At 34.7% G+C, this 24,756-nt stretch overlaps 2 protein-coding genes across 7 annotated transcripts; both read right to left on the bottom strand.

Moving 5' to 3' along the window:
• Positions 1–376: 376 nt before the first annotated feature.
• Positions 377–18,689, bottom strand: LOC115697073 (uncharacterized). Of its 6 annotated transcripts, none has more exons than XR_009685371.1 (5): positions 17,467–18,689; positions 16,860–16,997; positions 16,091–16,330; positions 15,864–16,013; positions 377–569 (listed from the first exon to the last, which is right to left on the bottom strand). XR_009685371.1 is itself a non-coding variant. In XM_061107196.1 (4 exons), exons 1-4 carry the CDS (start codon positions 18,349–18,351, stop codon positions 15,924–15,926), a joined length of 1,353 nt encoding a protein of 450 aa, XP_060963179.1. In that variant the 5' UTR covers positions 18,352–18,689; the 3' UTR covers positions 15,670–15,923. The 6 variants fall into 6 exon arrangements, 2 of the variants coding, with proteins under 2 accessions (XP_060963179.1, XP_030479869.1); XR_009685370.1 differs by having other exon boundaries at positions 15,872–16,013; XR_009685373.1 differs by lacking the exon at positions 377–569 and adding an exon at positions 11,552–12,424.
• A 402-nt stretch (positions 18,690–19,091) lies between these two features.
• Positions 19,092–20,190, bottom strand: LOC133032256 (zinc finger BED domain-containing protein RICESLEEPER 2-like). The gene is made up of 2 exons (XM_061106136.1): positions 19,584–20,190; positions 19,092–19,492 (listed from the first exon to the last, which is right to left on the bottom strand). Exons 1-2 carry the CDS (start codon positions 20,188–20,190, stop codon positions 19,440–19,442), a joined length of 660 nt encoding a protein of 219 aa, XP_060962119.1. The 3' UTR covers positions 19,092–19,439.
• Positions 20,191–24,756: the final 4,566 nt, after the last annotated feature.

Here is a 24,756-nt window from a genome sequence, read left to right as displayed (position 1 = left end):
CAACATCCTCACCAGGATCGTGATCTCCATCGCAATCTTGGATTGAAGGAGGATCTAAATCTAGAAATCTAGCTAGCTTTCGAACCAAACACACACGCCATGTAAAATTTTTTATAGTTTTTTATTAGGAAAATGTTGTTTATATTTTATAGTTTTGGGTAAACATTTCAGTCTCCAATTTACTCCTTATAACATTTCTCTATTTAATAAAACAGGTAGTGTTGTTTTTTACCTCAAAAGAAAAATTAAACAAAAAAAAATCAATGTGATTATTCAAGTTCATTTTACTTTCATTTTAATCAAGGTAAGAAAAATGCAACTTGCATTACAAAGTAACCTATACTCCTCTCCAAATTGGCGAATTTCATCAACAAAATAGTTTTAATTAGTAGTTTTTATTAAGAATCGTAATTTGAAGCAGACATTATTATTGTAATAGTACATTCATCTGCACAAAAGAACTACTTATTACAGGAAATTGAGTTTTCGTACCAATCATAAATACATGTTGCTATTGCTATGATAAGATTATTGGCATAAGTTCATTCTTCCCTCGAAGACGAGAAAAACTGCAAAGCATAAGAAGGATACAATTTAAGTGATGTTTGCTTTGATGTAATATAATGTAATAAAAATAGCGATAGTATAATGGATGATAATATAATAGAATAACAATTATAATGAGAATGATATTATGATGTTTCGTTTAACTCTAATGAACATTGTAATCAAATAAAATATATTAACAAAAATATTCTTAGTTTTATTATTTTTAATATTTAAAATTTAAATAAAAGTAAAAAAATGACAAAAAAAATAATTTCTAACAATGTAATCATCTTTACATTGATTTTATAATACAATACATGATGTAATGGTCATTACAAAGTTTTAAAAGTTAAAGCAAATAATGTAATGGTTCCATTATAATTCCTCATTACATCAAATCAAACATGCTGTTACAGTGAGAAGAAATCAATCTAGTACTCCCTTTATAACATGTATTTAGTAGTTTCCCATTTAGTCTCTTAGCTTTGTATACTATTTTATGGAATACAACACACAATTCTATTCACCATTATTTACATGGTATCAGAGTCATACTTAAAATTGTGATTCTAAATTCAAAATTCGAAATTAGAGTTCATAAAAAAATAAGATTAGGGTTTTAAGTTTAAGGTTATTTTTTTGGAAACCCTAGTTACAGTGCAAGTTCTTTCTCACCGCCCATATAGACAGATTGCCTAGCCACCAATCTGCAAAATCCCAAAGTTTGGCGGCCAGTATCACCGCGCATGGGCCCCACGAGCCGCCCATCTCCGTCGCCCCAACTCTCACGCGTCGGAGCGTGAGGGTGCATCTGGCCTCTTTTATGGTGACGGTCATCGTCCATCAAGCTCCCACCCCTTCCCTGACCTCTTTGCATCGGTCTCCAGCAGTTCTTGTCATTTTGTGGTTTGATACTTTTGTCTTCTTCGTGTTTGGGTGTTCATTCTATGGTGTTTGGTTTCTTTTTTTTCTCTTTCACTTGTTTTTGCTTTCAAGATTATGGCAGAGATAAAATCAAATTTGGAATCAGTGGTTGTTTTTGATGTGGTTCTCGTAATGTCTAAAATCACAGACCATAAATTGATTGATTTGAATTATTTAGAATGGAACAAAACGATTCGATTGTATCTGAAGAGTATTGACAAAGATCACTTGACTGACGATCCTCCCAAAGAAATAGACAATTCAAGAAAAATATTGCTCCCTGGGGATGCCCGCTTGTTCCTTCAATTTCAAAATTCTATTGATAATGAGGTAATTAGTTTGATTAATCATTGTGAATTGGTTAAAGAGCTAATGGATTACTTAGAGTAGAGTTTTTGTAAAATGACAAAAACATCTCGCATATATAATATTTGCAAAGCCTTTCATTGTGTGGAGAAACAATATCATTCTCTTATGGTTTACTTTATGGCATTTAAAAAAATATATGAGGAGCTTAATGTGTTATTGCTTGTTAACACAAATTTTCATTAACCAAAATTAAATAGTCTTTCAGTAATAAATATTATACATAAATTAATAAGTGATAAAAGATATAATAACTCTAAATATTTTTACGTGATTTTGCAGTTAAAATCTACATACTCCACTAGCTTTTATTAGAAATATTTTTAGAGTACAGAATACAATATCTGACTATTAATAATAATGGTTCTCTATCAAATTTGTTGTCCCTTTTTTTCATGGAGTATGCCCCTATTTATAGGAATATAGGTTGGTAGTTATCTTTTTTGAGATTGATTCATGGATAACTGTTCATGAAACGTGGACAATCCTCACGTTTCATTTAAATTACATGTGGGATAATACTAAATAACTGACCAGTCATTTTTTAGTTTTATATTAGATGGTTATTGCTGACGTGGAAGGTCTCTGATTCGAGTTATCTTCCTTATCCATCTTGATAAGAAAAAACGCTAAGTGTTGAGAAGGTTTCCATCTCGATATGTTCTCTTTGTGGTTTTCGTAATGCGAGGTGCCTTCTCACTATATGCAATACGAGGCAGTTCATGTTAATACATTCATCTTGCTCGGGTGGATGAATATCCACTTCTTGTTTATATATTCCGAGGCATACATATGTCTCGTTAATCTCGAATCAATAGTTGTTATTCTTGTCTCGCTTTTGACTATAAGCCAAAGAGTTTTGAATATTATCTATTTAACCTTTATTTAATAATAAAGAGTTATTAAATATGCATTTATATAAATAATATTGAATAGATTACTTATAATTGATTCATATTCTTTCTAGTGGACACGTCTCGACTTTTGAAGTGTAGCCAATTTTCGGGTGTAATAATTGCCCCTTAAAAGTACTTTTTGATTAAAAAAAGAAGTTTTTAAATGATTGCCAAGGTATTTTCGTCTTAACTCAATTTTGAAAAGATGCATGCCTTGGTTTTTTGGCGGTTCAAAACTTCGAGGCACATCATTAGCATTAAATGTCCCGACTTTTCAAATTTGCAGGATTCCCATCCGTTAGATCAATCCTCTTTTGATCTAACGGTGTTTTACAATATGGTATAAAAGACAAGAACATTACTCTATTTCACCATTTTTGAATTTTAAGCTTTCAAATTTCCTCTGTATCCTTCGATTTTCTTCTCTTTCTCTTTGCATGCCCTCACTGTCCTTAACTTTTTTCTTGCGCATCTCATCAGATTACATTTCCATTCTCAGAGAATTTCAAAACGCATTGTTGTAGCCATTGAACTCTCAATCGCAAAGTTCTTCATTACCCAGAAACTTACAACGAAACAATAAATGGTTCATCTCCTCTTTCTTTATACCTTTCTTTTTAATATTTGCAGTCTAATTTTCGTGATTGATTGTTTTCTTTATCTACGTTGTTTGGTTATTTCTCTTTTAGGTAATTTTTATTCTATTAGTTTGGAAAATTTTAGGATTAAGTAAAATTTCTAGGTTATTAGGCTCTTAAATTTCTGGGTTAAGTTGAATTTATCTTTTCCAGAAATTGGGATTATACAAGTCTGCAAGTATGACCCAATTTATTTCTGAAACTACAATCCCAAAATTCCTTGAAACTATATGTCCTGAAAATCTAGCCCTTCCATTTGAATCCAAAACTTACGTTCCTGAATCTAAAATTGGGATAAACGATGCCAAAATTAAGGATCATCTAATAAAAACCAATCAATATGAGATTTCAAGTCGATATAAGCGATTTTTGCAAGAAATAATCGAGGGTAAACGTCATTTTCTTCGAGATGTAGCTTGGCCTGAAACTCAAACTTTATCTTCTATTCCTCTAGCGAGACCTTTATTTTCACCTCGAGTCACTGTTGCTTTTTCACTGGGTGACTTAAATTTCGAAATCATGACCACTCAAGCTCGAAAATCAAAGACTCATCAAAATCCAACAGTTACATTCGAGGCAAAACTTATTGAATCTAGGGTCAGATCCATTGCTTCCTATGTTTGTAATATATTAAAAGCTTATGGCATCAAATATGAGAAAGGATGTCGAGTTAGGTTCGTCGCCCCAGGGGAATTTAGTTAATTTCTCCCTGAAAGAGTAATTCGAGAAGAGTGTGGTGGTGCTAGTACTAGTGGCTCGTCTGGAATAGGCTCTTAGAGCCTCGAGCACATCAGAACTGGAGTAATACTCCCTCTGAGAGAGTACTACAAGGATTTCTGTAATTATCTCATAATTGCTCCTTTTTAGTTAATTCCGAGTTCTTATAGAATCCTGGCCTGTTTAAAGGACTTGTACCAAATTATGGGATGGGAGTGTCCAACTCCCCTTTTAAATTTTGTAGTTTTACTCTATAAAGGCCGTTCCCTGAAGGAAGCGAGGATCAAGTGGTTTTTACTACCTCGGGACCCACACGAATGATCGAAGGATCATTGTGAGGTTGCCTAATAAAACTGAATTCAAGGACGAATTCTTCTGGACATCTGGTCTCTCCCCCATCAACACGACATTTCGCATTATACATAAGTATTACCTTTTCTCAAAAGCTTGGTTTTGAGTTTTTAATTTATAAATTGAAGGCATTTATTTATTTTACTTATTGTATTGACAGCGATCACGAAAAGGCCAATTCCAACTCCTGAGATGGTAGAATGGCATAACTTTTTAAGGTCTTCCGTTTGGATTGCGATCAGCTGATTTTTTTACTGAACGAGATCAATCTGAAGATCTGTAATCTTCTCAACAGCAAACAATCCACCTGCGACTATAAGAATCCAAAGTATTCTAAGTGGCAGCAAGTCCAGTTCCTGCTGACGAGAAAGATAAGGACTACGTGGCTCGCATCCATTTCTTGAAGAAAGTATCCCCTAGGGAAGCTGAAGTGTCCAGAGGTAATAATTGTGGATGGTCTCCTATTGCACTTAAGGCTGAGCGTACCTCGCTAGTTAAGTTTAAGGATAGCCAGTATAACTTCTATATTTGGGATCGTTTATGTGTAGATTACATAGCTCATAGGTTTGACAGTTGGTATCCCTAGTATCATGTCCAATTAAGTTGTAATAGTTCCTACTTTAAAATTGTCGAACAATACGGTACCAACTTGGATAGAGCGAGCCATCTGGACTCTGATTGGGATACGTCTCCAATAAATCCTTATGACATATACATGATCACTGGCTCTAGAGAGTTTAATAATTACTATAGTTCTTCGTCATCAGATGATGATTATAGTAATTTTCTTGAGTGGGAGATTACCTCTCTACATTTCCCTTATTTATTTTGTTACCAGTGCTAACTATTCTTTTTTACCTCGTTGATATGGACTTTGAGAGTCTTGTTAACACCTCGGGAAAAAAGGGAAAGAAAAGGATTGTTGCATCTGAGACTTCGTCGAGAGCAAATCGAAAACCCGTGAAGAGAGAGGAAAACCACGGCAAACAAAAAGGGTGCCTCAAACCAAATAATTATCGAGCCAGCCAATGACCAAGTTCACTCCCCATTCCCAACTAATGAGGGCATTGATGAACATGTCTTAAGATCAGTTCACCAGATCAAATTCTCGGGTTTAGAACCCGAGATGGTCTTTTTGGAGCCCTCCTGCCCCTTGCCACGAGATGCAAGGATCATTGCCTCGCAGGCCTGCTCGCAATATGCCACCCCTTGTTGGCGTCATTACAAATCCTTCCAATCGAGTGATTGGGATTCGATCAACAATGGTAGCTTCCATGAACTGTCTGAGAGGAGCTTGAATCTCAATATCTCGGTTAATCCCTGTTTTTTTATTTATTATCTCATAAAGTGTTCTTTCTTACCTATTCTTCTTCTAACTTTATCTTCATTGTAGGCGTCTTTGATGTCTCACTTGGCACATCAAAGAGACCTTCAAAAAATTAAACAGTTGGAATTTGAACTTCGCAAATCCATCGAACAATGCAAGGTTATTGCGTAGCAGTGGCTGATGCCCAAAAGGAGAACATTTATTTGACAAAGGATGTCGAGGAGGAGAAGAGACACCTCAAGGCTGAGCTTGAAAAATCTCAAAAAGAAGCCAAGAATCACCAAGAAGCCCACAAAAAGGTTCTAGAGAAACTTAATGAAGACAATAAAAAGTTTGAAGGCGCTGAAGCCAATGTTAAAAATAGATGCAATATAGTTGTAAAATGTTCTATCGATAGCGCTTGGCTGGTTAATCCCAATATGGATTTAAGCTTCCTGGAAAGTGATGATGCAGAGATGCTGGCTTATTGCGAGCAAACTAAGAAAGATGAAGCATTGGATGTCGAAGAAGAAGAGGAAAAAGAAGAATTATCCAAGTCTCCTACCATGTAGACTTGGTTATTATTATTATTTAATTTTATTTTATTTTAGAAAAATGGCCATTTGGCCGAGACAATGGTTGCCCCTAGTGACATTTAGTAAAAACTTTTGCATTGTTGGATGGCCAACTTTGCTTATTTATATATTTTAACTTTTTATGCCTCGTATCTTGTGTTTGAGCTAAATATATTTATTTATTGTGTTTTATCTCACAATCTAAACATGTATATCTCAATTTAATCTAGATACTTTGGGTTAAATACATCTCTATTGTCTTTTTCTTTGATGTATAATAGGAGTTAATAATCAACCATGTCTTTCAGGAGCAATTTTTAATCTGCCTTATTATATGCGAGCAGTTCTAATCTGCCTTGTTATATGCGAGCAGTTGATGATCTGCTACACACACATCATTATCATCATTTTTTAGAGCAAACTTAAAATATTTTGAATATTTCACTTTTAGAATTATTTTAAATATCTTTTTGATTGTTCATATGAATAATTAAATCTTCTATTCATATTTTTAGCTTAAGTATTTATTTTCAAGGCACTCACTCTTGTGCCTCGTTTATAATACATGCCAGAACAATGAAAATCGTTAAGTATTCAACTCGCATATAGTTTTTTGTTATTTTATGAGTTAATCTCACTTACAACTGTTATTTTGATTTTTTTTTTTTCCTGAAGAAAAAGTTTTTTCAATCTCTTGACTTTATATTGTCAATAGACAATTTTAATCAATTATCATTTTCTTTCTTTAAAAATTTTTAATAATATTTTAAGTTCGCAATATAGTATATATTTCTAGGTGGATTCCAGTTATTATACACATATGTAAGCCCCTAAGTAATTTTAAAGAAAGTAAACTTTGTAATTACTTGAACAAATTCTAATTTTATTCATAATAAGTATTTTAACTATTACAGAGATAAATAAATCATTTACATTTTGAATATACTGATAATAAGGTCGCAACTATTCACTATTCTAGAGTCATTAAGCAAAGCATATTGTAAACCCCGGTTCCCACGACCGCTTAATAACATAAGGACCTTCCCAGTTTGAGTTAAACACTCCAGCAGACGGATCTCGCGTATTTGCAAATACATGTCTTAACACCAATCTCCAACTTTAAAAAATCTTTTTCGGACTCTTTTATTAAAATATATCGTGATTCGGTGTTGATAAGCTATATTGATTATTTGTGACTCATTACATTTTTCTTCAAGTAAGTCTAAGGACAAATTCATAAGTTCTTAGTTTTCTTCTTAATTATATAATTCACGCCTATGGGTCACAATGTTAACTTCTACTAGTAACATTGCTTCCAATCTGAATGCCAATGAGAATGGAGTGTGTCCCGTCATTGTTTTCTCTGTTGTTCTATGGGCCCAAAGCACCTGTGGTAGCTCGTCTACCCATCTTCCTTTAGCAGTGTCCAACTTCTTCTTTATAGTATCTTTCAAGGTTTTATTAACAGCTTCTACTTGACTGTTTGCTTGAGGTCTCGATACTGATGAGAAGCTTTAAATAATCTTATTCCTTTCACAGAACTCAGTGAACAACTCACCGTCTGAGTTCCGTTATCAGATACTATTTTGACTGGTAGTCCAAATCTACAAAATGATGTTCTTGATAACAAAATCGAGAATTTTTTTGCAAGTTATGGAAACTAGAGGTTCAGTCTCTGTCCACTTTGTGAAGAAGTCGAGTGCCACCACTGCGTATTTTGCTCCTCCTCGCCTTGTGGGTAATGCCCTAATCAGATTAATGTCTTATATTGCAAATGGTTATGGTGAGATTATCATTCTCAACTATGTTGATGGTACGCAAGGTATATGTGAAACCTCTGGCATTTGTCGCATTTCTTAACAAATTCATGAGTGTCTTTGTCAATTGTTGGCTAGTAGTATCCTTGACAAATGATTTTCTTGGATAGGTTTTGCCAACCTGCATGGTCTCCATAGAAGTCTTCATGAATTTCTTTAATTATTTCATTGGCTTTTGCTGGTAACACACAACGCAAGAGAGGCATGGAATAACCACTCCTGTATAATTTGCCATCGACTATTGTTTAGTGATGTATTGAATTCAAAAGTCTGCGTGCTTAGATTTTGTCTGCAGGAAGTTCTCCGTTGAGTAGATACTTGACTATAAGTGTCATCCATGTTTGTGAAGTATGTATCATCTCGATTTCTTTCTCTTCACATATACTTGGATCGCTCAAGACTTCAACCGATACCATATTCAGCTTGTAGAGATCATATTGGGATGCTAGTTTTGCCAATGCATCGGCATTAGAGCTTTCTTCTCTTGGGATTTGTTTATTTTTAAAATAATCAAATTTTTCCAAGTTCTTCCAAACATTTTTTTAAATATTTTGTCATTTTTAATCCATTTGCTTGGTATTCTCCCAAGACTTGATTTGCAATTAGTTGTGAGCTGCTAAAGTATATAAGATTCCTAACTTTTAACGCCTAAGTTATTCTCAAACCTACTAACAAGGCCTCATATCCTGCCTCGCTGTTTGAAGTATCAAATTGGAATCTTAACGGGTAGTAGAATTTGAAGTTGTCAAGCAACATCATTATGACTCCTACTCCCGAGCCATTCTCATTTGAAGTCCCATCTACATATAACTTCCAAATTTCTGCTTCGTGTTCAATAGCTAGGACTTTTTCTGAGTCTATACCTTCAACTAAAAAATCAACCAAAACTTGACCTTTGATTGATGCTCTCGGGTGGTAGGTTACATAAAATTAACACAATTCAGTTGACCACTTTATCAATCTTCCTGAAGCATTAAGTTTTGATAGAACTTGTCTTAGTGGTTGATTTCTTAAGACTTTAATTAGGTGTGCCTGGAAATATGGTCGTAATTTGCAAGATGCATGAATTAGGCATATAATGCAAGTTTTTCAAGAGGGGTATATTTCGATTCTGTCCCAGTTACCTTTTACTGACATAGTAAACAGGTTACTAGTGCTTTCCCTCTTCTCGCAACAAGGTTGCACTAATGACATGCTCCGAGACAGCTAGATAAAGGTATAAAATTTCTCCAGTTATTGGTTTGGCCAAATTTAGAGGCGTTGATAAATGCTTCTTCATGCCTTTAAAAACTTCCTCCCATTCTTCTGTCCATTCAAATTTTTTATTGACTCGCAATATATTAAAAAACGGAAAGCATTTGTCAATTGACTTCGAGACGAATCTGTTTAGTGTTGTCATTCTCTCTATCAAAGCTTGAACTTCTTTCGGATTCGTTGGTGAGGGCACCTCGATCAGGGCCTTGATGTTTCCTAAATTGGCTTCAATTCCTCTCGCATTTACTATAAAGTCGAGAAATTTTCCTGAGAAAACCCCAAAAGAGTGTTTCTTCGAATTAAGCTTCATATTATACTTTTTAGGTATCTAAAAGCATTTCGCGAGATCCTTAGTGTGATCTTTACTTTTTATTGACTTTATCAGCATATCATCGACATATATTTCGTCCGATCTGGTTCTCAAACATTCTATTCACCAATCGTTGATACGTTGCTCCAACATTTTTAAAACCAAACGGCATGACTTTATAACAATAAAGTCCCATGTTTGTCACAAAACTTGTATGTTCTTGGTCACGAATATACATTTTAATCTAGTTATATTCATAATATGCAACGCAGATTATTCGAGACGTTATAAAATGATGAAAAAACTTGTCGAACCAGCTGCTCGCGTCTCCAGTTAATGAGGTCGGGAATAAGATGCAACGCAGATTATTCGAGATATTGTTGGCTCGTATTATAATAATGAAGTTGTTCAAATGAGAGACTGGATCAATCGTCCCATCATACTGCGAAACATGTGGGTTTTTAAATCCCTGAGGAAATTCAGAATTCAAAATATCAGGATGAAACGACTCGGCTTCTTCATCCAAATCGTAACCAGGCAATTTTCCATGTTCTCCATCCTGATCTTTTTTGATCAAGAAAGCATGAGCAACACTATCGTCTCATGCTTTCTTGATCAGCATAACGTCAAGGTCTACTTCCCTCCCTCTCGCGTTGGTCTACCCAATCGACTATGTCCTCGAGACCTTGAGTGTCCTGAACTAGAACTTGCTTCATCTTGTATCAGTCTTCTCCTTCGAAAGAGGTTAGACACACGCCCTCTATTTAAATACGTGTATGCAACCTCTCTCTGATCGAGAAGGAAGTTGAGGGTGTCTTGGAGGTAGCTCACTTGTCCTGGGTTGGCTTCCAAGTTCTCTCGTTGCCACGAGGGATTCCCTGGTTCCCAAGTCGAGTCTATCTCACGTCCTCATTCCTGCGAGAAGCTTCCGGTACATCATTTTGTTCGTTCCCTTGGTTCGTAAATCCTTGGGATCCTTAAGGAGCATCTCACCTTTGCTCTTGATTTTTTGTTTGATTATCCATTGGAACATCCTTTGTACCATCAAGTTGCTCTTCTTGGGTATTTTGGAGATTTCCTTAGTTTGTTTCCTGTCTCCTGGTTCTAGAGCCTTGTGGTCTTCTTACCGCAAGATCAGGTTGATTCTGAGGATTTGTTCCTTGTGCCACCCTAGCTGTTGTAGCCTCTCTTACCAACTTAGAGTTTCGTCGGTTAGATTTGGCTAAGCGTTGTCGGAGTTGTCTATTCTCTAACTCTACCAATGGTACATACCTAGTTGGGTCATAAGCATCTTCACTTCTAGCCACGTATCTGGTAAAATTATTGGCATCTCCATTTCTTCTTTTTGAATTTTGATCACCACCACCATCATTTCTCCTTGAACGTGATGTTCCAGTGGTATGGGGTCTCTGAGATCCCATTGGATCTTTTCCAGGGCGACGTGTGATTTTTTCAATGATATTTTCGTCGTTTCGATTGTTATCTGTCATTGAATATTGATAGATTTTTGTTTGTAAAGAAGAATTTTTCTAAGTTTTACCACTAAGACTCTCAATGAAAGCACTAAACTGTTAACGCAGATAACCAAAATTAAATAGTTTTTCAGTAATAACTATTCTGTAGAAATTAATAAGTAATAAAAGATATAATAACTCCAGATATTTTTACGTGATTTTATAGTTAAAATCTACATACTCCACGAGTCTTTCTTATTATGGATATTTTTAAAGTACAAAATATAATATCTGATTTTTAATAATAATGATTATTTATCAAACTTGTCGTCTCTTTTCTCATGGAGTCTGCCTCTATTTATAGGAATATAGGTTGGCAATTATCTTTTTTGGGATTAATTCAAGTACAATTGTTCATGAAACGTAGGCAATTCTCATGTTTCATTTAAATTACATGTGGGATAATATTAAATAACTACCCAACCGTTCTTTAGTTTTCTCCTTTAGATGGTTATTACTGACGTAGAAGTTTATATCATCTCAGATTCGAGTTATCTTTCTTATTAATCTTGAAAAGAAAAAACACTAAGTGTTGGGAAGATTTCCATCTCGATATATTCTCTTTATGGTTTTCATAATACGAGTGACCTTCTCGCTATGCAATACGAGGCAGTTCATGTTGATACATTCATCTTGCTCGGGTGGATGAATATCCCCTTCTTGTTTATATAGTCCGAGACATGCATATATCTCGTTAATCTCAAATCAATAGTTGTTATTCTTGTCTCACTTTTGACTATAAGCCAACGAGTTTTGAATACTATTTATTTAACTTTTATTTAATAATAACGAGTTGTTTAATATGCATTTATATAAATAATATTAAATATATCACTTATAATTGATTCATATTCATTCTAATGGACACGTGTCGACTTTTAAAGTGTAGCCCTTTTTCGAATATAACATTGCCATTTAGTCCTAATGTGAGGTTTCAACAGCGCCAACGAGAACAGATAGCTATTGTGAGTTTTCTTGCAGGACTCTCATCTGAATTTAACTTTGCAAAGTCACAAATTTTCTCTGGTTCTAATATCTCCTCTTTACAAGTTGTGTTTACTCGTTTTCCTCGCACAAAAACTACCTCTTTAGCTCCTCTTAATAGCATCTTGGTGAGTCGTAACAATTTTGCGCCAGAATAAAACTCTACTCCACGTGGATACAAAGGAAGTAATTCATAAGGACCTGATAATCGAACACCAAATTCCTGAGAGCATCATTTGCAACTATTGTAAGAAACTAGGTTACACTAAGTTTAAGTGTAGGAAGTTACAGTTCAAAAATCAACAACACTACTAATATTGCAAGCACTAGTGATGCATCTAACAAATCGGTCTTTATTTCTACTGATGAATTTGTCAAGTTCTCAAAGTATCAAGAAACACTTAAATCTGCATCTCCTGTCACTGCGATTTCTGATTCATGTAACTTTAATGCATGCTTTTTTTCAAATTCTTAAAATGGGTCATTAATTCTGGTGCCACAGATCATATGATAGGTAATTCCAGTCTCTTTTTCACTTTTCATTCTCATGGTACAACTTTTATTGTTACCTTAGCTGATGGATCACCATCTTCTGTTCTTGGATCTGGCACTGTTGTTCCTACACTTATGCTTACTTTGTCATCAGTTTTACATTTACCTGATTTGTCCTTTAATTTGATTTTTGTTAGTCAACTCACTCGTAATCTAAATTGTTGCCTCTCATTCTTTCTCAATCATTATTTGTTTCAAGATCTTATGACGAAGAAGATTATTGGTAAAGGACATGAATCTAGTGGCTTGTATGTTCTTGACCCACTTCCACCAACCTCTATTGTTTGTCTAGGTGTTACTTCTGCTTTTGAGGCTCATTACCGTTTGAGTCATCCATCCCTACATTTGCTCAAAAAAATTTGTCCCCAATTTAGTAAGTTGTCTTTATTAGATTGTGAGTCATGTCAGTTTGTCAAATATCATCGTGTTAGTTTGAGTCCTTGAGCCAATAAACATGCTAGTGTTCTTTTTGAGTTAATTCATTCTAATGTTTTGGGTCCTTATCCTATTTTGTCTTAACCTGGACTCAGGTATTTTGTTAGATAATTTTCGTGTAAAAATCATTTATATTTAATAAAAAATCGTTCTAAATTGTTTTTTATATTTTGTGCTTTTTATGTTGAGATTCAAAATCAATTTAATATGTTTTTTCGTATTTTGAGAAGTGATAATACCAAAGTATTCACATCTTAATTTTAATTTTACATGACTTCTAATGGCATGTTTCATGAAACTTCTTGTGTTGATACTGCACATCTTCTTAATGTACTTTTCCTATTTCTTATAATCATCTCTCCTCTTCTTCTTGCTCTCATATTGCTTCTCTCGATTCTATCACTATTTTTAAAATTGTTCGTGAAGCAATGTCTCGTCTTGGTTGGATTTAATAAAAAATCGTTCTGAGTTGTTTTTTATATTTTGTGTTTTTTATGTTGAGATTCAAAATCAATTTAATATGTTTTTTCGTATTTTAAGAAGTGATATCGCCAAAGTATACACATCTTCTTAATTTTAATCTTACATGACTTCTAATGGCATGTTTCATGAAACTTCTTGTATTGATACTGCACCTCTTCTCAATGTACTTTTCCTATTTCTTATAATCATATCTCCTTTTCTTCTAGCTCTTCTATTGCTTCTCTCGATTTTATCACTATTCTTAAAATTGTCTGTGAAGCAATATCTCGTCTTGGTTGGATTTAATAAAAAATCGTTTTGAGTTACTTTTTATATTTTGTGCTTTTTATGTTGAGATTCAAAATCAATTTAATATGTTTTTTCGTATTTTGAGAAGTGATAATGCCAAAGTATACACATCTTCTTAATTTTAATCTTACATGACTTTAAATTGCATGTTTCATGAAACTTCTTGTGTTGATACTGCACCTCTTCTCAATGTATTTTTCCTATTTCTTATAATCATATCTCCTCTTCTTCTTGCTCTTCTATTGCTTCTCTCGATTCTATCACTATTCTTAAAATTGTTCGTGAAGCAATGTCTCGTCTTGGTTGGCTTGCTGCAATGATTGAAGAGATGAATGCTTTAATTGCAAATGATACTTGGGTCTTAGTTAATTTACCTTTAAGAAAACGAGTCATAGGGTGCAAATGGGTGTCTACAGTTAAATTCAATCAAGATGGAAAAATTGCTCGCTTAAAGACTCGTCTTGTTGCCAAGGATTTATACTCAAACTTATGGAGTTGACTATTGTGATACTTTTTCTCTTGTTGTTAAACTCACATCTATTCGACTATTCATTTCTATGACAGCTACTCATCATTGGCCTTTGCATCAGCTTGACATTAAAAATACTTTTCTTTATGAAGATCTTGAGAATAAGTGTATATAGAGCAACCTCCTAGGTTTGTTGCTCAGGGGGAGTTAGGGCGAGTTTGTGGTCTTCACAAATCTTTATATGGATTGAAAGAAAGCCCTTGGTAAGTCAGATCATTCTGTGTTCTATAAAAAGATAAACTGTTGATATCGCTTTGTTAGTGATGTATGTTGATGATATCGTTATTACTAGAAATGATACTGAAGGTATCTCATTCCTTAAGTCTTTTATTCAAACCCAGTTTCACACGAAAGATTTAGAGGAGCTCAAGTATTTCTTGGATATTGAAGTTACTCAGAGTAAATAAGGTATTTTTCTGCCTCAAATGAAGTACGTACTTGATTTATTAACTGAGATAGAAAAATTGAGAGCAAAACTTTGTAATGCTCCAATGAATCGAATTGTGCATCTTACACGTGATGGGAAACTATTTGAAGATCCTGAAAAATATTGTAAATTGCTTGGAAAGTTAAATTATCTAACTGTAACTCGTCCAGATATTGCATTTCCAATTAGAGTTATCAATCAGTTTATGTCTTCTCCAACAATTCATCATTGGGCAGCACTAGAACAAAGTTTATGTTACTTGAAAGGAGCACCAGGACGAGGTATAATTTACAAAAATCAAGGACATACCTAGATTGAGTATTTCTCTTATGCAGACTGGGCAAGCTCCAAGCTAGATAGACGATCCACTTCAGGATATTGTATCTTTGTTGGGGCAATTTGATCTCTTAGAAGAATAAAAAACAAAATGTTGTGTCTAGATCTAATGCTAAATCAGAATATAGCTATGGCACAGTCTGTGTGCAAGGTAATATGGAGTTATCAACTTTTGCCTGAATTCAAGTTTAAGACTTCTATTGCCTAAAATCTCATTTTCCACTAGCGAACTAAGCACATTGAGATTGATTGTCACTTTGTGAGAAAATCCAACAAAGGTCTAATCTCCGCAAAATATGTGAAGATCGGAGAAAAATTATAAGATATTTTTACAAAAGTTTTAAATTGAGTGCAGGTTAATTATCTTTGTAACAAGCTGGGCAAGATTAACATCTATACTCTAGCTTGAGGGGAAGTGTTAGAATATTAATTGTAAATATTAGGGTAAATTGTATTTAGTAGTTTCTCATTTAGTCTCTTAGCTTTGTATATAAATATATACTATTCTATAGAATACAACACACAATTCTATTCACTATTCTCTACAATAACTATATAAATTAATAATACAAAGTATAAAACAATGCTTGAAACAAGACAAAAGATACTCACACAATTACCTGTACTGACGTGTGTTGTTCATAGCGTCTCACAAATGAATAACAAGATTACTTATTGAGATGCTTTCAGGAAAGAACTCAAGGTGCTAAATATCGATTCATATACCTTTATACCATTCAGATAGACGGTATCTTTCAAGAACTGCAGAATAAGTTCAAGGAATGAAAAAAGAACAAAGCGGCAAACAAATAGAAAAGTAGATAGGGAATTTGTCAAACCTCATTATGATCATGTAGCAAGATGGGAGTATTCATCATTGGTGAGAATCCAACAACTGGAATTCCCAACTGTCTAAGGTATCGGGCATCTGTAGTTGAAGCCAATATTTCAGGCTTTGAAAGTTTCCCTCCAACTGCTGCAATAGATTCTTCAAAAACAGACCACCATGGATTGGAATCATTAGTCAATGTCAATAATGGGTGACCGAGGTAGTCTCTAAGAGGCCCTTTCTCAAGAATCTACAAGCATATAAAGTTCATCAGCACTTCCTCACTTAATCTACCGCTTCTAGCAATGAAAATAATGTAATACCTTCAAGTCAAGCCTGAAAGAGACTTGCTACAACATAAATATCAAAATCATGATGCCCATATACTTGTTCAGCAAACTTACAAGACACAAACCACCTATCCGTGTTCTGGGATATATTTTTTGTATATTGAAAACAGTATAAATAGAATCTAGTAGAAATGGCTCGACTAATGTATGTTGCCTCACTCGCTACAAAGTAGTCCGAATTAGAAAGTCAAAAGTGGGTGAGTAATACAAATTCTAACACTAACACCCTTGCACAGATAACTCAAGAACCAAAAGATAATAGACACAATTGCAAGATCAAAAATAGCACCCGAAAAGAAACAAAGTTTGTATTGATAAGATTATAAACACAAATGAAGCAAAGAACAAATAAGAATCAAAAACAAAAACTTCATAAGATATCCATTAATGGTAATGCAAATCAGTAGACACACTAAGACATTTATTCACCTTGTAGGTCATGTTCCTCACAGCTGGCGCCCATTCCTCCGCAATTCTTTTCTTTAAAAGATCTGGATCTGCCGTTGGAGGCAATCTGAGGTCAAACCCAGCTTCTGCCTCCGAAGGTTGCATATTCATCACAAATCCCTGAACAAAAAATCCAAGATACAAATTTCAATAACCAACAACATTATTATACGAGTTAAATTTAGTAAAACACCCCTGTTTTAAACTTCTTATCATACTATATTGTGTTGACCTTATTCAACAGTCAACACCACAGTCTAATTCTAATCATTTCTTTCTCGCTGAAGCAATAAGATAGCTTTGACTTTTTACATAACCTATGAGCCTAAAACACTGTTAAAACTTTGAAGTGGGAATTTCTCTCAAAAAAAAAAAAGGGAAAACTTCAAAGTGGGGATTTCCCTCAGAAAAAAAATTCAAAGTGGGGTTTAAGACATGACCTATTCCTTTTGTAGCAGAATTACCTCAACAAAAACTTTCATTTGTACAAAATTTTGCTAAATCTTTTTAACTTTCTCAAGTTATATAACTATATTATAAGCCTTTAAATGGACATATATACATATAAATATATGATTATGGAACTCACAGTCGGAGAAGGAATCCCAGATTTCAAATAAACAGGATTAACCGAAATAACTTCCGAGTTGGCAGCTCGACCGGATTTGACCACATCGAACTGGCTCTCCCTGAACCGGCTTATAATATCCACGCTCTTCATCAAATTTTCCATGGCGCTGTTGTCGTACATCCTCGACCCGTGCCCTGGCGTTCCCTTAGCCTTGATCACCAACTCCCATGGCGACCTATCCGCGTAGAAAACCCTAAACTCCTCACCCGGATTGGCCTGGCCTTCGTCCATGGCAAAACCCAAATTCAAATCCTTGAATTCCTGCGAGACAGCGAACTTGGCCATTCCCTCAAACCCTCCGACCTCCTCGTTGGGGACGTACGACAAGTGTAGGGTTCGAGTGGGTTGGAAATTCTTGGCCTTTAGATTGCGAATGGCCTCGAGGTACTGCATCCCGATGCACTTATCGTCCTGGGCTCCACGGGCGAAGATTCTTCCGTCCTGGGTCTTGACAGCGGAGAATGGTGGGTGGGTCCACTTGGAGGGCTCGGCGGGGACGGAGTCGAGGTGAGAGTTGAAGAGGATGGAAGGAAGAGAAGGGTCGGAGCCGAGCCATGTGAGGAGGAGGATAGGATTGTTGAGGGAGAAGTGGAAGGTCCGGGATTGCAGGCCGAGGGAATTGGCCTGGGAAAGGAGGTAGGAAACGGCGGAGGAGTAATCTGGGGATGGATGGGCTGTGTTGATTCGCAGGTAGTTTCGGAAGCGGGAAATGGGGTCGTCTTCTTCTTCTTCTTCTTCTACATGGGAATGTTGTTGTTGGGTCTGGGTCTGGGTCAATAAGAAGGTAAAAAGAATAATAAGTAGGATAGAGAGGGAGAGAAGAGAGGTGTGAGTTTTAGCCATCGCAAATAAAGTTGAGAGTTAAAAGTGATGGACTTTAGTTTAGTTGTTTGTTTTAACGAGAAACTAGATGTGTTGTAGATGATGTTCTTTCATGGATTCGGTCAACATTACCTGGCTGACTCATCACTCGCTAGTCAAGAGTAGGAATATCAGTCGCCACAAACCCGGCCCGGCCCGGCCCGGCCCGACTTTTTCTTTTGGCCTAGCGGGTCAAGCCCGGCCCGAGATAATCGAGCCGGGTTAGGCCCGACCCGGTTTTTTTTTTTTTTATTAAGAATACTTATTATTTTGTTTTGTTTCATTTGGTAAAGTGAATGGTATTTAATTTTGGTGGTGATTGAGACAATTCATTGTAGACACCTTTTTTATTTATTATGTTATTTTAGGGAGAGAGAAAATTTGATGAGAAAATAGATAATGCATCAAAACCCACCATTGATTATTATTATTATTTGCCCTCTTTTCTTTTTGTTTTCTTTCTAAAAATTATTATTATTATTAGGAGGGGGTTAGTTATAACTATTATACTATTACAATATGACATGCTTTATTAAAAGGGATTTCTTTTTTCTTTGGTTTTGTCTTGTTTTGAGTCATGGGTAATGGGAGAAATATTATGTTGTTTGATTACGTTTCAAAATCAATATTATAATAATTATGTAAGTCAATTTATTTTTAATGAAGAGAATTATAAGGGTGTGATGGTAATTTTTTTTTTTCAATTTTACTTTAATAATAGATAAGGTTGGAAAGTAAGGTTTTCAATGAATAATTGAATTTTTGTTATAATGAATAAATGAGTGATTCAATTATGCATAATAGAGGAAAGTTTGAGATTGTACTTTTGTTCCTAACAATGTTTAATACATCAATAATAACTACCAACCATAAACTCAAATATAATAACTAGCAACCATAAGTACTAAACACTACAATTTGTTCTCATCCATGTCCTCACTCATATACTAAAAAGAACAATGTACTTTCTAATCATCAAGATCAACTACGTAAGGCTCCTGCAAAAAAATAAAAACAGAAAAAAGTATTAATAATAAAAATAAATAATTTATTTGATAAATTACAAAAACTTAACTAATTACCATTATTGGATCAACATCATTATCTTCATCATTCACTGTTGCTGTTAAAAAAAATAAAATAAATATTAATTCTAATTAAGAAATGAAAAAATGTATATAAATATATATTTACAATTGTTAAATAATATCTACCTTTTTTGTCAGTCTTCAACCAATTTTGTGTACATACTAATGCTTCTAATGTAGAAGGATGAAGTCTCGATCGATGTGAACTCACGTGCCTACCACCAGTACTGAATGTAGATTTCGAAGCAACAGTGCTAACAGGCACAGCAAATACATCATTGGCAATCATACTCAACAAAGGGTATTTGAGGCCCGTCACCTTCCAATAGTTGCATATATCAAATGACTCTTCAGTCCTAGGTATCAAGTTCTCCTCTAAATATAAATCCAGTTCAGACTTCATATTCTCTACTCGATAGGAAGCTCTAACAAATCTGTCAAAGTTAGAAAGGGCATCCAATCGGCGTGTTGAAGACGATGTTGATACATTTTCTTCTTGAACCCTTCTTTCTCTCAAATGAGGAAACTTAGACCCGTACTCCTCTAGTAGCTCGCAACAAAGCTCACGAACCTTCGCAATTTCAGTTACATATTGCTCATCTCCATAAATTACAGGGAAATAATATTCGAGCAACATGAACTTGTACCTCGGGTCTAAAACAACCGCCACACACATAAGCCCATGAATCTCTTGCCAATATTTCTGAAACTTGGACATCATTTGAGTTGCCATGTCCTTAATAAAAGGCACCTCTGATAACATCCATAATTCAATGTTTGTCTTAATTTCACATATTTTTGGAAAAAAAATATTGGCGGTAGGGTACTTTGTTCCAGAAATTAATTCGGTTACTTCATGAAACAACTCTAACTTATCACACAATTGTTGAGCATTTTGCCAATCAATTTCTGAAGGGGCACACCTCAAACGCAACTCCCGCAGCCTTGCACGTTCAAATACTGTCTTGTAGGATAAAGCATTAGAAAAGTTGAATTCCACCTCATTACACAATCAAGTGATATTTTTTTTGGTGTATGGTACTCCAAGTTGACGAGCAGTGTCTTCAAATTTTTCATGTCTTTTTGGTGTGCCCGACCAATAAGCAACACTGTCTCGAATTTTGTCAACACTATCACCAATGACAGATAAACCTTCTTTGACAATTAGATTTAAAATATGTGCACAACAACGCACATGTAGCAACTTTCCCTTCAAAATAAAACATCGAGTGCTCAAATTGTCCTTTCAAAAGATCAATCATGGAATCATTGGCAGTACAGTTATCGAGAGTCACTGTACTGATCTTGTCTTCTATTTTCCAATCATTAAGACAAGATCTTAGGGCCTCAAGTAGTGCTGGAGCATCGTGAGGACACGGAACATACTTAAAACTCAATATCTGACTGTGTAAGTTCCAAGAATCATCAATAAAATGAGTCACATGTACCCATATATCCCTTCTTCTGATGATTTGCAGTCCACATGTCACTGGTTATGGCTATTCTGCTCCTACTTTTTTCCAAATTTTGCCTGCACTTTTCTTTCTCAGTTTTATACATTTTCATAATGTCTGACCTAATTGTATTCCTTGACACCATTTGAAACATGGGACATAAAGTGCTTGAATATTCTATAAACCCGCTATGCTCAACCATAGACAAGGGATATTCATGCTTAACGATCATTTGAGCCAATTTGATCCTTGCTAAATCAGGATCAAAATTAAAAGAAACTGAAGGGCTTGTAGTTGCACTAGGATTGGCGGCAAGTTGGGCCTTTCTTACAGACACGTTTTCACGTGAGAATTTAAATGCCTAGTCCCACTAGAACTTTCTCCCACCAACTTACGCTCGCAATACTTGCAAACTGCTTTAATTTTTCCATCAATTTTTTCCCGTGTGAAATGATCTCATGCACGAGAAGTTCTTTTTCTCTGATTCTGAGTTTCATCTACTGTATTGCTAACAGATTGTACTTCATTTGTAGTTGATGGCACAAAATCAACATCATCCTCAAAATTAGAATCGATTTGACCAGACATTCTATTTGAACCTACATTAACACCTATCAATTAATCCATGCAATTGCTTTAAAAATATGATAAACATATCTACGAAAAATCGATCAGCATTTTCCCTATTTTATTAACCTAGCCATCTGTCAATTTTAACTATAAATAATCAGATAACACACAATTTATCATCCTTATATCACCGCAGCACATAAATTTCGCAGAACCTACTTCACTATGGATGAATATATAAGATATTCAAACTCTTCTATAAATTATATGTAATATAATAAAGTAATTATATAAAAAAATATATATATACCTCCGATGAATCGAGATTGAAATTCCCACTTGACTCAAATTCTTTTCAAACACTTGCAAAACGCCAAAGCCTATAAAAAAATATAAAACAGAGCAAAATCAAATGGAGCCAATAATTCATGTTTGAACACTTATACTGAATTGAACCCCAAATGCATATAAACTGCCAAAGCACAACCAATACAAACTCTCAACTCAATTTGAACAACCCATTAATCTTCATTAAATACCAACACAATCTCTAATAACACAAGAAATTTCCAATCATATCCTAATATCTCACAGCATATACTAAACATTATTTGATGTAATTAACCGTAATATAAACAACAAAATATTATAAAAAAAAATACTAATTTTAAATACCCAAATCAACATTATCCACACATTTCTCAACTAGTTTCTCAGCAACTAAACAGCAGAAAATAAATCCAAATTACAGAAAAATAATTATAACCCAAATAATAAACTTACAAATCAATAATTCCCATTCAATTTTATCAAACAGAATGTTAGCCCAAGATATGTTTCCAAGAGGGGGGGTGAATTGGAAATTTAAACTAATTTCGGAAAATTAAAACTTTTAACACAAAATTATGCAATTAGTCAATTAATCAAGTAAAAGCAAGTAGTATGGCAAGCAATATATTAAGACAAATAATTAAACTTGTAAAGTAAAGAGTTTAAGGATTAGAAAATGCAAACTCTCGATTTTTACAAGGTTCGGTAGAACTATGCCACCTACGTCCTTGGTCTTCAAAGCTATGGACCTAGCTTTGAGTTCCAATATCGAGCCAAGTTAACGGGCTTGACTAACCCTTACAACCGGGAAATTTTCACCAAGGTATTTCCAAACCTCTTACAATAGTTTCGCACCCCCGAGGACTATTAACCTCTTTCTCGGATTGTTAAAGTGCCAATCTCACTATTTCCGGGTTGTTTACAAAACCGGTGCCAACCTCACCTCAATCACAATATGGAAATGTGTTTGATATACAAGCTAAAATCACTCTAGAAATATGATGATACAATGGAAACCTAGAGTGAAAAGCAAGCACACTTAAGATGAATAAAATCAAATTTTGGCTCAAAGTGTGTGAAAAGTGTTGGTTTGGATTTCAAACTTAGAAGCTCCTTAATCTCACTTAGATAGGTTAGATATATGTAATAAATGCTCAACCAACTTATTTTTTGAAAGAAAAATCGAGTTTATATAGTGTTTGATGAAAAACTAGCCGTTTATAGCCGTTAGCACGTTTCCCGAGGTGGGGTCAGCCATGAACCGGAAGTCCGGATGGGAACCGGAATTCCGGATTGATTGCAACCGGAATTCGGTTGCCATCCGAATTCCGGATGACCGACCAAAGGGCAAAAGTGCCATTTTTCGGGACTTAAACGCGCATAACTTCTTACTCGATTATCCGATTTCAGAAATTCCAACTTTGTTCTCTTAGTTAAACAAAATGTGATTTAGAAATTCAATCAAAAAATTTTTTGAACTATCGTGTGAGAAAACTTGTTGCACAAGTTAGTGAATGGGCCAAAATTCAAATTTATAAAAACTTAGTGTGCTATGCAAATCACTTTAACAAGACTAAATTAGATTTATACCATTTAATTTTGAGTAGTCTTGATGTAGATGAGCCTCCTAGCTTGATTTGCATGTTTTTGATCCCAAGTTGATTTTTCCCGAGAGTTGACCTTGACTTTGACTTTGACTTTGACTTTCGGGTTGACTTTTTGACTTTGGGATTTTGAAGACCTCTTTTGAATAGGGTCTTGAGTTGTTGATCCCTTGATGAATCTTTTGCTCTTGATATGCTTGTTGAGTCCATTTAGTGTTGCTTTTAAAAGTTTGGTAAAAATACCAAAATATTTATTTTCTCTTTTAAATTTGCTACAAAATCAATAAATCATTAGTAACAAATAATAATCAAATATTTGCTAATCATCAAAACAAGGAGATCGAAAAGTTTGAGTTAACAATCTCCCCCTTTTTGATGATATCAAATATTTGATTATTTTTAAAGGGAAAGAAAAATTTAAACAAAGTAAATTGGATTAGCTCCCCCTTAATGTGTGCAAGAAAAAAAATTTACCTTTTAATTTTACCTTGCATGAAGTTGTAAACTCCCCCTCAATTTTTACTTATGATAAAAGATTAGATACAAAAAAAAATTTGAGGTGATGCCAAAAAAAAAATTAATCAATAGTTGTTCTCCCCCTTTTGATTCATCAAAAAGGATGGCAAGGAATTCACAAAATATAAAAGAAAAGAGAAAGAAAAAAAAAAATAATAAAACAAAGCAACAAGCCAATGCATTAAAAAAAAAGACAACATCCAAAATAACATGCAAACAACACAAAAAAAATAAAGCAAAGAAAAAGTACCAACTAACACAAAGTCAAAAGGCATGAAGCCTTTGCACACAACCAAAAAAAAATAAAAATAAAAAGAAACTAAATAAGCCAAAAAAAAAATAATGCAAGAACTAGTTTGGTGGGGGGCCAAAGCGATCCATGTATGCCCTCCATTGTGCCATCTCCTCTTGCACATTAGCAAACCCATGCACCATGTCACTCCTCATGGTGTTGATGTCATTGTTGAGGTTGGAGAATTGTGAGTTGAGATCATTTCGCAAGGTTTGAAATTGGTTGTCAACCGAGGTGTGAAGACGAGTAAACGCTTCCTCAAGGTTGAATTGGGGAAAAGTAGGCATGGGAGGAGCTTGAGGAGGCATGTCTTCTTCTTCTTCTTCTTCTTCTTCTTCACTTTCACTTGCGGGCAAATTAATTTCTTCATCATCACTCTCCAAATCAATTTGCATTCTTTGCCCTCTTTTGGGTGTGAACACCCATTCATTGTTAAGGAATTTGTAACCCATAGCCTTGAAAGTTTTGGATCCTAGAATGTCACTAGAGGTAGGATCATTTTTCTTTTCATGTAGGGTAGGAATTCCTAAGAG

The sequence above is a fragment of the Cannabis sativa genome, chromosome X (genome assembly GCF_029168945.1).
Source record: "Cannabis sativa cultivar Pink pepper isolate KNU-18-1 chromosome X, ASM2916894v1, whole genome shotgun sequence".
Lineage (NCBI taxonomy): Eukaryota > Viridiplantae > Streptophyta > Magnoliopsida > Rosales > Cannabaceae > Cannabis > Cannabis sativa.
This window is presented reverse-complemented; position numbering and strand designations above follow the sequence as displayed.

Excerpts from the sequence above, each read along its gene's own strand:
- LOC115697073 (XM_061107196.1), bottom strand. The coding sequence starts at position 18,351 with ATGGCTAAAACTCACACCTCTCTTCTCTCCCTCTCTATCCTACTTATT. Across the intron at positions 16,331-16,859 it reads TGAGGAACATGACCTACAAG|ATTCTTGAGAAAGGGCCTCT; the intron begins GTGAATAAATGT and ends ATATGCTTGTAG. Across the intron at positions 16,014-16,090 it reads TGCTACATGATCATAATGAG|TTCTTGAAAGATACCGTCTA; the intron begins GTTTGACAAATT and ends CTTATTCTGCAG.
- LOC133032256 (XM_061106136.1), bottom strand. The coding sequence starts at position 20,190 with ATGGCAACTCAAATGATGTCCAAGTTTCAGAAATATTGGCAAGAGATT. Across the intron at positions 19,493-19,583 it reads GTTGAAGACTGACAAAAAAG|CAACAGTGAATGATGAAGAT; the intron begins GTAGATATTATT and ends TTTTTTTAACAG.